This window comes from Diabrotica undecimpunctata, chromosome 3, assembly GCF_040954645.1.
Source record: "Diabrotica undecimpunctata isolate CICGRU chromosome 3, icDiaUnde3, whole genome shotgun sequence".
Classification (NCBI taxonomy): Eukaryota; Metazoa; Arthropoda; class Insecta; order Coleoptera; family Chrysomelidae; genus Diabrotica; species Diabrotica undecimpunctata.
This window is the reverse complement of record NC_092805.1, coordinates 101,532,068-101,548,556: the sequence shown is the minus strand read 5'-3', so window position 1 is coordinate 101,548,556 and position 16,489 is coordinate 101,532,068. Positions and strand designations below refer to the sequence as shown.

The 16,489-nt window shown below is 31.1% G+C and overlaps 2 protein-coding genes across 2 annotated transcripts in view; one reads left to right on the top strand and one right to left on the bottom strand.

Moving 5' to 3' along the window:
• Positions 1–75: 75 nt before the first annotated feature.
• On the bottom strand, positions 76–11,559 carry LOC140437099 (EEF1A lysine methyltransferase 1). Its single transcript, XM_072526420.1, has 4 exons — positions 11,380–11,559; positions 11,173–11,320; positions 10,357–10,566; positions 76–10,300 (listed from the first exon to the last, which is right to left on the bottom strand). Exons 1-4 carry the CDS (start codon positions 11,530–11,532, stop codon positions 10,170–10,172), a joined length of 642 nt encoding a protein of 213 aa, XP_072382521.1. The 5' UTR covers positions 11,533–11,559; the 3' UTR covers positions 76–10,169.
• Positions 11,560–16,095: 4,536 nt separating this feature from the next.
• Positions 16,096–16,489, top strand: part of LOC140437098 (DDB1- and CUL4-associated factor 6-like) — a 54,223-nt gene continuing 53,829 nt past the window's right edge. Inside the window, exon 1 of the mRNA XM_072526419.1 lies at positions 16,096–16,440. Within this exon, the coding sequence (XP_072382520.1) occupies positions 16,353–16,440 (88 nt within the window). The 5' untranslated portion in view covers positions 16,096–16,352. The remainder of the gene's footprint in view (positions 16,441–16,489) is intronic.

The following is a 16,489-nucleotide window of genomic DNA, read 5'->3' as shown; positions in this document are numbered from 1 at the left end:
TATATATATATATATATATATCTATATATATATATATATATATATATATATATATATATATATATATATCTAATTACAGGGTACATATATATTTAAAAAAAAAAGTATTTTGATTTATTTTAACCATATAACGGACTTTCAGCTTTAACGGACACCCCCTCCCCCAAGTAGTCCGTTATATCGAGGTTTTACTGTATTATATTGCGGCTCTTATTTTCTAAGTGATAAATTCCAAAGTCGTCACTGAATAGAAGCGTATTTTCCATAATTTTAAGTGCAAAGCGTATTTTCACGTTTAATTGATTTTTTATTTTCTAAAGATAGTAAGAGATCAATGTGTTTTTAAAGAAAAACTCTTATTCCATCTCATTTTTTTTTTGTCAAGGTACTTAGAGTGTTCATTTTAGCAACTTTTGACATTCTTCTGCTTTTATTACAATCTCCTCGTGTGCAGATTTCGTGATACTTAATTTACAACATGTCCTATACATTTTAACATTGTTTTTATTTCATATGCATCTGATCCTTTTTCTAGTTGCTTCTAGCAACTTGCAGTACCATTGCACTGCAAATACTTCATGTACTTCAAATGTACTGCATTTATCTTCATATAAATTATTTTGGAAATATAAGTCCGTCTTACTCTCGATTTTATCTTACAGTATGAGAATATCATGAACCTCTCAACAAGTAGCCCAAATGTTACACTTTTCTTTGTTTTGCGGTATATAAAAGCGGCCTGCTTCTTCTTTATAAAGGGCCTGAGTAATAGGCTTCGTCCCGAATGCTTCAATTCATTCCAGTGTTCTTACTTTTAGTGATCAGGTTAGGTTAGGTTTAGCAATCTCCCGAATGCTTCAATGCATTTCAGCGTTCTTACTTTTAATGATCAGATTTCTGCTTACTTGCTAGATATAGCATTTACTAACCAGTAATCGTCTAAGGGTATGTGTTTATTAGTATTACTATCTAAATTCTCTAACAACGTCCAGGTTTTTTTAGCTTGTGACGATAATATACTCTTATCATCGAGAGTATGCCTATGTATTCAACAGAACATGTTTTCATACCGTCAACTGGCAACTGGAAGTATAAAAGACCTAGTAGAAATCCATTATTGGCCATTCTCCTCGGTGCGTTGAGCTGAGAATAACTGCCAACCTATAGGAACAGCTGTGTTGAACGTCCAAAACCCGTCGATTTGGTGAATTGAACAAAATCAATAAATCCCCATCCTGCCCGGCGACTGCATGCGTCGAATGTATTCATCGAGTTTCCTTTTCTGTTTGATGCGTTGAATTGGACACGTCCCTCCGTATACATGTATGTCGCGTTGAGAAATGAATCTGACTCCTGATTAATTTCCCCAGTCGTCTATTTATTATTCACGTATCAAATATCGTCGCACTAATCTTCCAAGGGCTAAGAAAGACGGATACAAGCTACACCCATCCGAGTTTTTACCTAATTTTTTATATTCTTCTTATTTATTATTAATTGTTGAACCTAGATATATAAACAACGAAACTTTGTTCTACTGTTTATCTTCAGGTTAGCTATTGCAGTATGTCAGCTGATTACTATCATTTTAGATTTCTTTATATTATTTTATTCGGAATATATTGCAGATCTACAACGGAGTTAGCTCCTTATAAGGCTTACCGTTGACTTTAACATCTTTAGTGTCATTTTCTAAATTTATTTTTAAAAATGTTTTCAACGTATATGTTAAATAGTATCGATGGGAGAATGCAATGCAGGCGAACTTCTTTAAGGGCGTCAAATGATGCCATCGTCAGATCGTTATTAATGTGTACCTCTGCCATCCTTTCACTGTAGATATGAGACGATTTCTATATCCTTTTCATCTACACTGATCTCTTTTAATCTTCATTTAATATATAAAACCAATTAGCTTTTATCGTAAAACTTTTTAACAAAGATTTTCAACGAGAAAAGAACTTTGATCACTAAACGTTTAATAAAATCGAATTGTGTTCTACCAATTATCTCTTTACACCGTTTAGTCATTCTGGTGTGAATCACGGAAAGAAATTTCACACTGATTAATAAGATTTGATATCTTAATTGTGACAAACGTTGATTTGAGCCAGTGGTCTTACACATGCTTCATCACTTCTGCGTAGACATTATATTGCCTTCATAAAGTTCAAAGCTCGCAACCAACTGATGTATCTGATCATTCAAGACATAATTCTCAGACTGTCAAAATGTTGACCAAGTAACTCTCTATTCGGCGATTTTTAAATTGCAGTAGCTGTTCTATTAGTTTTTGAAAAGGAAGTAATTGAAAAATTCTTAGAAACTGTATCAATTGGTGCTGCTAAACACACTGGTTGTCTAAAAACAAGCTGCTTCAATGTCAATATCGAAGCAGTGCGTAAGAGTTTTGGTGAAAGTCCAGGAACATCAATTCGGAGTCGTGGACAAGAAGTGCATATTTCGAGAAGCTCTTTAGAGCGTATAGTGACAAAAGATCTGCATATCCATACTTGCAAAGTTCAATTGACATAAGAATTAAAGCTTAATAACCATTCACAGCGAAGAGAGAGCATTGAATGGATTATTGAACATCAACAAGTGGGTGCTGATTTTTTGAGTAAAATCATCCTAAGCGATGAAGCACATTTTCACCTTGATGGCTTTGTTAATCGTCAAAATTGCCACATTTGGAATTCTAAGAACCCACATCTGACTGTCTAAAAAGAAAATATATCCACGAGTCACTGTTTGGTGCTGATTTTGGGCTGGAGGAATCATTGGACCATACTCCTTTAAAAATGAATCTGGTCAAGCAGTGACTGTTACTGGTGCTCGATATAGGTACATAATAACAGAGTTCTCTCTGTCTAATTTTGATGATATTGATGTGGTTTCAATAGGATGGTACTACATGCCATACAGCCCGTAAAACAATTTCCTGATCATTCATCCTGCATAAGACATTTCCAGATCGTGTCCTGTCTCGTTTCGATGATCAGAATTGGCCCCCAGCTCGTGTGATTTAAGACCATTGGATTTATTTTTATAGGGTTATTGGAAGTCTAAAGGTCTACGCCAATAAGCCTACAACTACCCGTGCATTTAAGAAGGAAATTCAACGCTACATCAACGAAATTTAGCCACATTTATGCAAAATGATCATGTAAAATTTCGACAAAAGAGTGCGGCTGTGCCAGTAAAGCTGTGGAGGCTATTTGCCTGATGTGCGCTTCCATATATAACCCTATCCTATGCACTTTATGATTCAATAAAAAAAATCACAATCTAAAGAAAAAACAGTGTTTTCTATTCATTTTATGTCGCGTAAATTTTGGAACACCTTTAGTTGAGGCCACAAATATTTCATTAGTACGTCTATGTATTGTTTGTTTAATACCTTTTTCTAAGTATTTGTTGAATAATCCACGCATTAGTAAGAAGTACATAATGCAATACTGCATCCCATAAGGACGTTACACTTCGAAGGTAACTAGTCTAAAATTTGTTTTTTTTTATTAAGTGTAGGCTTTTATGGTCGATGTTTGGTAATAATACGTTAACGACCAGCCTTCGTCCCGAAGACAACTACGATGTTGCCGCATCGATGTCTGTTGTAATCACAGACGAAATATCAGGTTTTTTTCAATACTTTGTTTAAAAAATATAGTATACAACATATAACATAACGTAGCTGTACCTGCAAAACCCGACAAACATTTTTTAGAGAAACTTATTTTAGTTTAAAATTGAACAGTTAAAATCTTACAGGCCTAAAAATCCGTTTGGGTTATTTCAACTGATTAAGAATGTAATAAAAACCCCTTTGTTAATCATGGATTTATCCAGATACTATGCCAATTCAATATACACATACAATATTTTTTGCACAACTTTGTAGGTTTTTGCAGGCACACGGTCAGTCGTGGACATAATTTGCTCACTCTTGCGTAAGGCTCTCGTTACCGATTCATTAGGATTCAACATCAATTCATTTATATAAATGTTATACTAATGGTTTTAAATCATTAATTTGTTAATTTAAAGGCAGCCAGCACTTGAATGTTTCCAATTAATTAGAACATAATAATTTAGCTCTAGAAAGATATATGTTTTTGCATTATTTTTAGCACCTTTAAATAAAAAACCGTACAGAGAATAATTTTTGTACTCACTGTTAAACGTTAATTTCGAATTTGATAATTCAGGCATGCTATGTTTTTGAACGAGTTGTCTATGTCGCGGGACCAAGTATTGATTTGTAGGGGCGCCTTCAAACAAATTCAAAAACACACAGAGCTTACAATAACGGTCAGTTTCACAAAAGTATGAAAAATTTAAAATTTCAACTTATTATAAGTGTTGCGACTTAAGTGGTAGAATATAATATATTCTACTACTTATTATATGAAAAGAACTTGTAGATCTCATTATGTGATTATTTTAATAATTTATTCCCTACTGTTGCTTATATAGATACTAAATAGAATACTAGGTAGTTGGCAACTAAAACGAAATTACAATCATTTTTAGTTTGGCATCTAGATATTTTTTGAAGATCTTTAATATATACTGAAATCTAAAACACCAAAACATTATTTTGGTATTTTTTTAAATTATATTTTGTGCATTGATCATCAGAAGCAAAACAAATAGTTAAATATATGTATTATACTTTAATAGCAAGAGTTTTATGCAAATACACTGCTGTTACAAAGCCGCCAATATGTAACATAATGATTTCAAGTCTCATCGTTTGGACAGTGTATAAGATATTAGGTTAAACACAGACAGGGCGGTTTGCGCCGCGTCGGTGTTGAAAGCGGTCTCTCGTCTATGGCACTTAAGGTCGGTACACATATACGAGCCAAACGGTATGCATACGGTATGCGAACGCTATATTCGTTAATGTGTACGGCAGAAAAAACCGCTTGCGTACTGTTTCATCGTGACTCGTCGCGAACCAAATTGTTGCGGTTTATTCCACGACTTCAAAGGAAGCTCGTCTTTCAGTTTGGACGGCGCTTACTAGACGCAGCGAACATTTTTATTGTCTCATCAAATCGACATTGTGTGAATGACGTGTTCCTTCCTAGAGAGACGTGAGTAAACAGTAAACTGATTATTGTACATATTTTTATTTTTGTTAAACAAGCAAAAACAGAAACATAAATCAGTACCCAAATTATAAATAAAATGAATCATTTCGCACATGTGTGTTCGTTGTTAGTTTGTCGCTTTCCATGGATCGAGATAAGTATGCGATCAGTACGATGTAGAATATTTTTCAAGGATATGTACGCGTACGGTACGTATACCGTTTGGCTCGCATATGTGTACCCACCTTTATGTTGTGCAACACAGACGAGCCGTCGTTCGTCAGCTCGCCGCGCGGCCTATGCTTCAACTTGTCTTTTTTCTCGATGGCTTCAACACAGACGTGTGACTGTTTTGCAGCGGTTTTATTTGGTTGCTTTTGTGAGTGTTTACCAAATTTTGTATATATTATGGAAGCTATAGATATCGATAAATTAATTAAAATTAAAAATTTATTTTATAAAATGTATTTTTCCTATATTTTTTTTTATTTAAAAAAATACAACAAACGGGAGAAACATTTAAGCATTTAAAAAATACAACAAACGGGAAGAACATTTAAAAAAATACAAAAAACGGGAGAAACTAAATAAACAAAACACATAAATAATGCATATATAATAAAAATCACAAAACATGCGCAGTCAGTGAGTTAAAATTACAAATGTATTTTTAAGATACTTAAAAAGTATGTGAGAACTACGTAGTTAACTTACCTTAGTGTTATTATTAGTTTTTCTTCTGGTGATATGCTTTCTTTCATATGGGTGTTATTTCTTGAACATGACTCTTTAATAATTTCGAATAGCTCTTGAAAAGATTGCTTAGACATTCGGATAAAATTAAAAAATTTTCTGGGTCATCTTTAATTTCTTTAACTAACGTGTAAAACATTCCTTTATTTTTTCGTTCATTTACTATGGGATGTATCCAATACCTGCGTTTCTTCTTCTTCTTTGATCTAATATGAAGTAAACTTGCACTTATTAGGAAAAACAAATCGTCGTCACTTTCACTAGATGATTCTAGAGACATCATTATACCATTTTACGTCCAAAACTCGACTAAATTTGACAACACCGAATACAATGGCAAAACTACTGCCACTGTTAAACCGCCTAATGTGTTTTAAGCCGCGCGGCAGCCGACCAGGCGCAGACGCGGCGCAAACCGCCCTGTCTGTGTTTAACCTTATACCACAGTATAGACAACAGTTGTTATCTATACTGTGCTTATACGAAGAACGATATATTTCCTCTATTATGAAAGTTAGATTTTCCTATGGTAGATAAATGTACTGAAGATAGACGAAGATGCAGTCCCGGTTTTAGGTTATAAGATGCCCGCCTGCAAAACTACCATAGACGCCCTTCGTTTTTTTTTAAATTTAATAATTATATTATTTTCTTTTAACTACAAAGTAAGCTGACAAACTGTTCTGTATTACTAAACATAATAGACTATATTGACAAAGCTCCTGATCAACTAAATTTTATGTAAAATGTTTATTTTACTACAAATCATTCATTTACGCTCCTAACTGCTGAGACAAAACATTTAAAAAACTTCAAAGAAATTTAAAGAAAATAAACAAAGCATTTCGAGTAAGTGCAAAGTTGTTTGTTTTTTGAAACATAATATATTTACCAATAAATTCTATTACTACACGGAACTTTAAAAAATTAATTGTTCGATTTTACTATTTTTAAAATTTTCAAAAGGTTTCACAATATGCTTATGATAAATATAACTGTATCTGTATGTCTTATTATTTATTATTAAAAAAATATTTATTAATAATTTTTGTTAATTTAGGAATTATGAATTTTTTTAACAAATTCATAATTTTTTGAAACTGATATTTCAATCAAAATATTAAAATAAGTATTTACACAAAATACTACATGCCTAGTACTTTGATTCGATCAACATAGTAACTCTAAATTTTAATACAACAAAGGACAGTAAAAATTACTGTAATTATATAAATTAAAAAAATATTGAATGATTTGCGATTTTAAATAAAGAATAAATTTTGGTTAGATATTGACAGATTTGTGTGCCAGCACACAGATTTAACTTATATTATATACTTGATGAAGCCAATGTTTATCAACCGCAAAAATATATACAACAAACTCAACATAGCTTTGATATATTTCTAACACAGTCATCTCATACTACTATTTTCCACAACAGTTAATCAATATTTTTAGATTGCTTAAACGATTTCCTACTTACTCCTTCGCAGTGCATTTTTTTTTGGTAATTAATGAGGACTCATCACCTTATGGCACCAGTCTTATGGTTATTGGCAACCTAAATGGTCTGAATGCTAAGAAGCCTTCGAAATGTGGGTATTTTGAAGAATGCTAAAGATCTTTTAACGTTAACAGATCTATCAACGTTCTCATGTCTAATGTCCTTAATATTCTTATGCTTTCCACTGTGTCGACTCTTGTTTCTATTGCGTAAGTCACTATCGGTTTTACACACGATTTATATATACGTACTTTCCCTTCCGACCTACCTTTATTTCTCCAGATTATATTCCTCAGGCATCCTGACACGTAAGACACTTTGTTTGCCTGATTTCGAATGCTCTCTTGTAAGTTTTCCATAGCACGATAGTTCCAAGATATTCAAATCTCGAGACTTATTATATTGAAAAATTCCAGGACAGAAAATAGTAATTTTTTGACGTTGGCTTTTATTTATAAAAAATAACGAAGATCTAATCGTATACTATTGCATTTTACTATGTTCATTGATACTACAGCCCTACAGAAGAGCATTGACCTTCTTAAGTCTATTTCGCCAGTCAACCCTATGAATTACTAGTTTGCTGCACCTATTTTTTAGCATCTATATTTACACATTTCTTCCATCTTAGTTTTGGTCTACCTCTTTGTCTACTCACTGGCTGCGGCTGTAACATAATCAGGAAGCCCCACTATGTGAATGTCCCCATCACTTCAAAGCTAGAGTTATTAAAAGTGAATTGAGGGTCCGATACTTCTGGTTGTGTTGTTGATGATCATTTGGGTATTTTCCTTATTGGAAGCATAGCTTCCAATTCTGGCGTCTCTAAGACTTTGTTGAAAAGGAGGCACGTCAGTGCGTCTTCCTGCCGCAGTCCGACATCGTTTCAAATGGTTGTGATTTTTCACTCTGTATTTCTACTTTGCAAACAACTTTACGCATTGTAGCCCTTACCAGCTTTATTTGTTTATCGAGAATGTAAAATTCGTCCATATGACTTAATACAATTTCCTTCCTAGAACACTATCATATCATTTAAATGTATGAAGAGGTGGTAGGTACCGATATTGGCTTTTTCAGTATTGCCTCGGCACAAAAATCTGGTTTGTTGCTGATCGATCAGACCTAAAATCATTTTGATATTCGCCAAGAAGCGCCTCTGAACACCCACTTAGGCACACTTAAAAAAATTTTGTATACTGTGTTAACAGTGACAATTACACCCCTATAGTTTCTGCATTCCAATAAATCACCCTTTTTGTGATCAACATTTGTGAATGGACAAACAATTCCTGTACACCACTCTTCCGGGATTTGTTCCTCATTCCAAACCTTACTATGATTGAATCTATATGATTAGTAAGACTATCGCCCCCACATTTGATAAATTCTGCACATATACCACCACTTCTTGGAGTTTTTTTTTGATGTTTTATCATGTTCCGTACTTCTTTTATTAAAGGCGGTTCTAATGGTGTATGTTCCTCAATATACTAATAATAAATCATTTTTGGATAATTGAACAAAAAGAAATATTTTATTCTATTAAGCATACCTTCAATATTGAAATTATATTTTTATTACAATTTTTAAAAGATATAAAGTTAAAATCATGAATTATATCAATATTATTTAGAGTTGCTGCAAGATCTGGCTTAGTAGATAGAAAGATATTTTCACGGCATTGATATATTTTATCAAATTAAAATGATAACTTTGTTATAATGTAAATGTATTTTTAGCATTTATTCAGGCTTTATCCATAACTGCCTTTGTTGCACTGTAAACTTCTAAATGTTTATATATTGTTAAAACTTTTGCTATTCAAATATGTTCGAAATTGCTGTATGCTTATTTTTTAAATACAAATACATTTCATGCTAAACATATCATCAAAATAAAATTTAGAAAAGTTAAATTGGGGTTTTATTTAAAAAATTGTAATCTTGTAAAACATAAAAATATATTAGAAACAGTGATATTTTATATATTTTAAATCACAAAAAGTAACTTAACTGTGTAGTTATACAATAATATAACAACTATGCTGTAGCAATATCAATTATATACAGGTATGGAAATATTTTATCTAGACTATTTTAATTAAAAAGTTCCATATTGGACACTTTTTTTATATTTTTACGCAATAAAGAAAATTCTATTAGACATAGAACATTGGTTTGTGTATAACATTGTGTTAAGACATTGTTGAGGAAATATATAAACAATGGTATATTGAAAAATTTATTTAAAAATTCCTTTATAAAAGGTATATACTAAGTATATGTGTATGTATAAGTATACTTAATATATAAAGGTATATAATAAATATATACTTTTTATAAAGGAATTTTTAAATAAATTTTTGTGATACATGGTATACAGCCAGCTACAGAACTCAGTTTCCTTGTGAATTGTATATTGATTGAAAGCAAATTGTAGCAACATAAGTTATATAATTATAGGTATTACCAAAAAGACATATTAACATATTTGTCACTGATTTAACATAAAAACAAGATATTGTTTTCAAACTTAATAAAATGTTTTTTTTTTTTTCGTTTATTATAAGCTTGGGTATGTCCACATACAATATTTGGGACAGATCTTCAATGATCAGCAAATTTCTATAAACTTATCTATATGAATCAACTAAAGAATCTCACATATTTACATAATACTTGTATTTCATATTTTGTAATTGTGTTGATAAATGTTAATAATAAGTTATCAAAAACTAACAAATCTATTTTTCTATACCTGTATATATAAACTTTGCTTTGCAATTTGAGCATTAATTTTATGAAATGTTATAAAAGTGAATCCAAATCAAAATTTGTAAAACAACAGAATTCATTTGCTAGATTATTTTCATGCTTGGGTTCAAAACTGGTTTTCCTTAAATCCAGAAGTCTCTTAAGTAAATCTTCCATTACTGCACCTAAAAGATGAAATTTTAATTTTTTTAAACCATTTAATACATACTGCATTACTTACCTGTACATAGCACTATTTTGCTTTTGGTTAAGAATCTTATAGTAAGAGCAGTTTTTGTGAGGCATTCATCAGAAAGGAATGGAGGATCAGCTAACACTATATCATAATAATCCGATTTGTCTCGAGGTATACTTAAAGGTGATTTGTAGTCATAGAATAAATAATCTGCTCCATATGCAGAGAACCTTTTATCATATTCATAAAGCGTAACTGAAAAGATAATTTATATATTAAATGATACTTATATAATTTTAGTTTATGATAATTTTTATTTGTGCTAATGTTATCACTTATATTATGTCACTGTGCATATAGTACTTTTTCATAATCTGTTTGAATTTTCTGCTAAGCAGTAAATTCAAACAGAGCTCCGGGCAGTTGAATCAGCAAATGGTGAGGTACAGGGAATTTATAAAACAGTGTTGCTAATAACTCAACCGGTACTCCACAAAGTATGTACTTTTAAAGTATACTGTGCACAAATTCTAATTTAATTTAACCTAAATAATCAAGAACGATTTCTGAAGTGGAAATTGAAACATCAATAAACTTATTTTATCCTTCAATTGTGTCTTATTCCCATTAAAGTAGTAATTACTTAATTACTAATTACAAGGAATATTACTTGATTAATTTCAGGTAAAAATAGTGGACTTAGCCAACAAAGCCAATAGAAGTATGCACACATTCTATCCCCTTATACTGTAACTTAAAATATGAAAGTTTGCAGGTATGATCTATTATAGCAATGGCCCATCAATTCAATATATGATGTATGACATAGCAAAATTAACTTTAATTTAAATATAATCTTACTTTCACAGCCTTTTCCCACTTTTTTCATAGTTTTATATAAAGAAGGGCAGGAAATAAGAGCTATCTTTGCATTATCTCCAACAGATTTTAATGTCAATTTTACTAGACTATCAATAGTATCCTGATTGTACCAAAATTGACTAAGTTGCTAAAAATTAAAAGTTCCTGTTAGTTCAAGTTAATTTACTATATTTAAAGACGTTTTACCCAATCTTCTTTAAGCGTGACATCTTTTTGATCGATTAGTAAATTGATATTATGTTCTCTTTCCTCTTCTTCTCTATAAAATTCTTGTAGGGCAGCAAATGTTTCTGCTGATAATTGTGGTAAGTCCTCATCACTGTCGCCCTTTTCTGACATTTTTAAAAAGTTTGGTTAAGGTTATTAAATAGTAGGTTAGGTTAAGTACTTCTTTTTCATTTGGAGTCATAGTGCAGTAAAGTTAGAATATATTTAAAATTTGATATTGACACAGATCCGGATACAGAATTTAAAACCAGAGGAGCCACAGAGTAAGAAACAATTTAAAATATGCGATTTTGCAATGGATGTGGCGATCTTTACTCGATTTTGTATCATAGACTTATATAATAGCATACAATGTGTATATTATTTATTTATTTACGGGATGTCCCCATTTTACAAAATTTAACAAAAATAAAATATGCTAACATAATACAAGTACACACGAAAACTAAGTATTAAATAATAATAGGTGTGGTGTGGTGTGTAGTCTAAAAGATAAATTAAATAATACATGTAAAGGTTTGGATAGACTGTAGACACATCTTTTTTAGAAATATGTAGGAATATTATCAGGGGCAAAACTCAGTTTATCCTTTAGACCATTTATAGACTCAAAGACTTCAGAAAGTTTAAATTGGATAAATGCAATGTCAACAGAATTTTTTACTTTAAAATTGAAGTTACTTAAATTAACTTTGTCTAAGCGATAGATACTAGAGAAATGGCTCGCAAACAAGTTTGCTATTTCCTCACTAAATTCAGCTAACTAGTCATTAAAATGCATGACATTTGGAATTCCGTGGCTTTTATTCAAAGAGCTTATATGGTTCTAAAATTTAAAATTGTTTTGAGTCTAAGTGAATATATTCCTCAATGTTGGAGATATAAGATCTGTAGCATTGATCTGTTTGTTTGTTTGATTGTTATATGTCTATATGTTTTGTATGACTCAAGGTTCTTAAGCGATGAAAAGAGAGGACAACCCAGGCACAAAACAAATAACAATTGAATTCCTATTGAACTATTTTTATAAATCTAATTTATTAACTTTATTTATTATAAAATGTTCTAACACTTAGTTTATTAGAGTCTTTATTTATTTAATTTATATATAATCTTACACTAATTTATTTTCCACTGACACTATTCTAATTTATATAATTTATTTACTACATTTATTTCCCGCGTTACAATTCAAACTCGACTCGATACAATTATTCTTTTTAGACTAACGGTTTACAATAAAATGTTCTCTATATAAATTTAATAACCGTTATCTGGAGTTCCCTAGAATCGGCCGGTGACCCTTCCTGAACCTTCTCGAATTCCATGGAAGCCAGACATGTTTTAGAGGAAGGGACCCGTGGATATTACCTATTAAAAAGTACTTGTTAGAAAAAGATGTTTACAACTTAGGGTATGAGTCATATTTATCGTAACAGTATTCTGTGACCCAGGTGACCTTGTATGACATTAAATTATGAGTCATAAAAGGGCAAGTAAAGGCCTATATATTTTAAGCCCCTTCATGTGGCTTTATTTTCTAAATTATTGTTTATTTTTATAATTTATGTTATAAATTATAAAAATATAATTATATATTATTATAATTTATATTTAAATATTATTTATAATTTCATGTTACTATAGGTATATGTACAATTGGAACAATCTGAGCAATATTTAGGTACTTATCCACGTTTACATTGTATATGTATTGTATCTTTTCGGTACAATAAAAACCTGGCGTTTTCTAGTTTTTATAATAAAAATGGATATAACCAATGGTATAAGTTCACCATGTTAAGTTGGATGAAGCCTAAAAAAATATCCTCCGCAGAACTGTACATTATTTTTTTTTAGAATAGGGCTAGAAATTTCAAATCTGTATTTCCTAAAATAGGCAAAATCGATAATTTTCCTAAAATCAGCCGTGAATTATTACGAAAAGCATTACGAGATCTTAACTTTTGATATATATAAAACGATGCCGGAATTCCATTTTAACAGATAATGAAGAAATAATATCATGTCGACGTAATTACCTACGCTCAATTCGGGAATATCGTGCGGCAAAACGAAAAATTGATTACCTCGACGAGACTTGGGTTAACGCCAGATATACAGCCGCGAAAGTTTGGCAAGATACAACAGTAACAAATGCACGACAAGCCTTTGTTGAAGGTTAATCGATAGGATTGCGAGCAACGTCAAGAAAGTGCCAGCTTCTAATTGTCGTCCATATTGGCAGCGATACTGGTTTTCTGCAAAATGGTGCCCTTGTTTTCATATCGAAGAGAACTGAAGAACGCTAATTGCCCATGTATTGAAAATAGAAGAGAAAATGTGGAAGTTGGATAGGGTAATGGAAAATGTTATTAAACCAGTAATTTATTTTATCGACACTTCTCTCGAAAAATGATATACACTGAAATATTATTTAACAGTGGGTTCTTTAATGTATTGTAACAATTTTCTCATATATGTCCCTCTGTAAAAACTACTAGAATCTACTAAAAATTTTTTCCATACTAAAAATTGTTAATTTACGTTCAAAATCTAATAAAAAAATAATTTTCTACTAAATATGGTCACACTGCTGTGTAGTTTTGTTTTAAAATCTAGAAGTAAGCTTTCTGACACTACTTCAAAGGAAATGAGAACACGTAACAAGCTCAATAAATTCGAATAAGATTAGAATATAAGCATGATCATAGTTATACTATTCGTGATATTAATGGATGTCCCAAAGTCGTCCACCTGGTCCCTCTGCTGTCTTTTTTAGTGTAGAGTTAACAGTATGGTTTTGATTGTCGCCAAGTGTTTTGCTTACTTTAACATGTTATAAACGTGTCTGATACCGATGTATAAAAAAGTTTTTAGACCTTTATTTACTAATGATAAAAATAATTTGTTTGCTAAATAGAACGATCACATTTTTAATATAATTTTCCTTTCATCATATTTCTCGTAGTTGTCGTTTAAATTTGAAAATTGTTGTGACTGTTAAACTTAAGTTGGAAGAATTTTATTATCATTGTACAAATTTTTGATTTTTTAAACTGTGAAATATTTCTTGAATTATTATTTTGCTTCAGCTAATTTATATCAACGTGTAACCCTTTTTTGACGTTGCTAGAAAGGTCACCAATAGATATACTGCGAAGAGCAGTTAAATGGCTGGTGGAGAGCGAGTCGTGGGTTCTAAACTAGCTTTTAGAATTGGTACTTGGTTTAACAGAACAAATTAGGTAATAGATAGGTAGATAAGATAAATATGGTAAAAGTACCATATATAAGAAGGACGTCATCAATTTTTGTAATAAATAAAAGAAGAAAGTTAAGAAATCTTAGATCTCGCAGGAAGTTAAGAAAAAACAAACGATGTTCTGAATACCAAAATATAAAATATATGGAAGTTACTATTTTTGAATAAATGTTGTCACATACTCTATAAAGAAAGAACATAACCTATGTTCGGTTAAAAACAAAACAAGTTATTCCAACAGATAGTTCAAATATAGCGACATAATGACAAATAAACACTGTAGTTCAACAATTGATTGAATACAACAAAAAATAAATAATAAAGCATTATCTTTAACATACAAACTTACTAATATGCTGGTATCATCATCATTCTGGCTTTACAACACTGCGTGGGTCCTAGCCTCCTCAAGAATTTGACTCCAGTCGGCCCTATCCATCGCCTTCCTCCGCCAAGCATGTATTCTCATGTCTTCATCGATGATATCAAGCGACCTTGTTCTGGGTCTTCCTCTTCTTCTCTGACCAATGGGCCTATCAAGAAGCGTTTTTCTAATTCGGTTATTTTGTTCCATCTGCATCGCATGCCCTATGCACCTCAGTCGTCCCATCTTAATATATTTTACGATATCTGGTTATTCTGGTTCCTTGTATATTATAAAGTTCGAAGTTGTACCCTCTTCTCCACACTTCGTTATCATTCACCGCTCCATAGATTCGCCTTAGTACGTTTCTTTCGAAACATCCTAACTTTCTAATAGGTATACACCAAAGCAAAATTGTTAAAGCCTTTGAGGGTCGGTGTCAGGTAGATGCTGATTTCTCCGAAGTATTTGATATAGTGAACCACTCCATATTGTTATATAAATAAGTTCTTTTATTTATTTATTATTTATTTAGGCACAATATAAAAATGTGATACTTACTATTGTTCCAGAATTAGAAACGATTTTTTCTTATTTTGTGTTATGAAATTAAATTACAAACCACAAAATTTTGAGTAAGACTGGTAATTTCATCGTAACATCACGATTTCTAATGCAACTTTCTATTTTTCATTTTTTTTTACCTTTTACCTTTTACTATTTTTGCATTCATAATTTATTATTCACTTTTTATCACTTATATTTTGCTGTGGTTTTATATTCTGTGTCTAAATATTTTATCTTTTTCAGTGTTTGTATTGCAGTACTAACCGCGGACGCGGAGTGATTAAAATAAAATACAGTTTACTTACAAAAAAAATTATTGTTTTTCCTGCTCTGTGATTTACCCTCGATAAGTATAATAGTACGGTAAATTTCGCTAGTTTTCTATGTTGGTGGTGACCGGACTTCAACCATACAACCATACTTCAATTATTAATATGTCTATGACTTCAACACACATTCTTTCTTTCTTTAATCAGTTGTTTACTGTCAATGTCGTTTGTGTCTGTCAAAGTGTAGTTGCAAATAATAGTATATTCCAATTGCCTTATTTTTTCTCACAAAATTAATCAAAATTAATAGACATGACTTACGATTTAGATCAAATAGAACTTTATAGCAATGCTTTTGCTTTTAGTTAAAAATATGAGTATTATTTAAATATATTTTCGGATAGAAAGTGTCCATAAAAGTAGGCTATTTTTAAACAGAAGTACAGTGATATCAGGACTTAGTACAATGTATTCAAAACGGAACTCTGTCTTTAGAGACATTTACAATAGGCAGTATGATTATAAATTGAGTACATTATTTAGGTCAACAAAAGGTAAGTTTTTAATATTTTCCAGCTGACCATCCAATATCTCAACAATATA

What these genes read in the sequence shown, in the direction of transcription:
- LOC140437099 (XM_072526420.1), bottom strand. Translation starts at nt 11,532, where the DNA reads ATGTCAGAAAAGGGCGACAGTGATGAGGACTTACCACAATTATCAGCA. An exon ending in TCACGCTTAAAGAAGATTGG is followed by an intron (nt 11,321 to 11,379) that starts GTAAAACGTCTT and finishes TTTAATTTTTAG; the next exon opens with CAACTTAGTCAATTTTGGTA. An exon ending in CAAAATAGTGCTATGTACAG is followed by an intron (nt 10,301 to 10,356) that starts GTAAGTAATGCA and finishes TTCATCTTTTAG; the next exon opens with GTGCAGTAATGGAAGATTTA.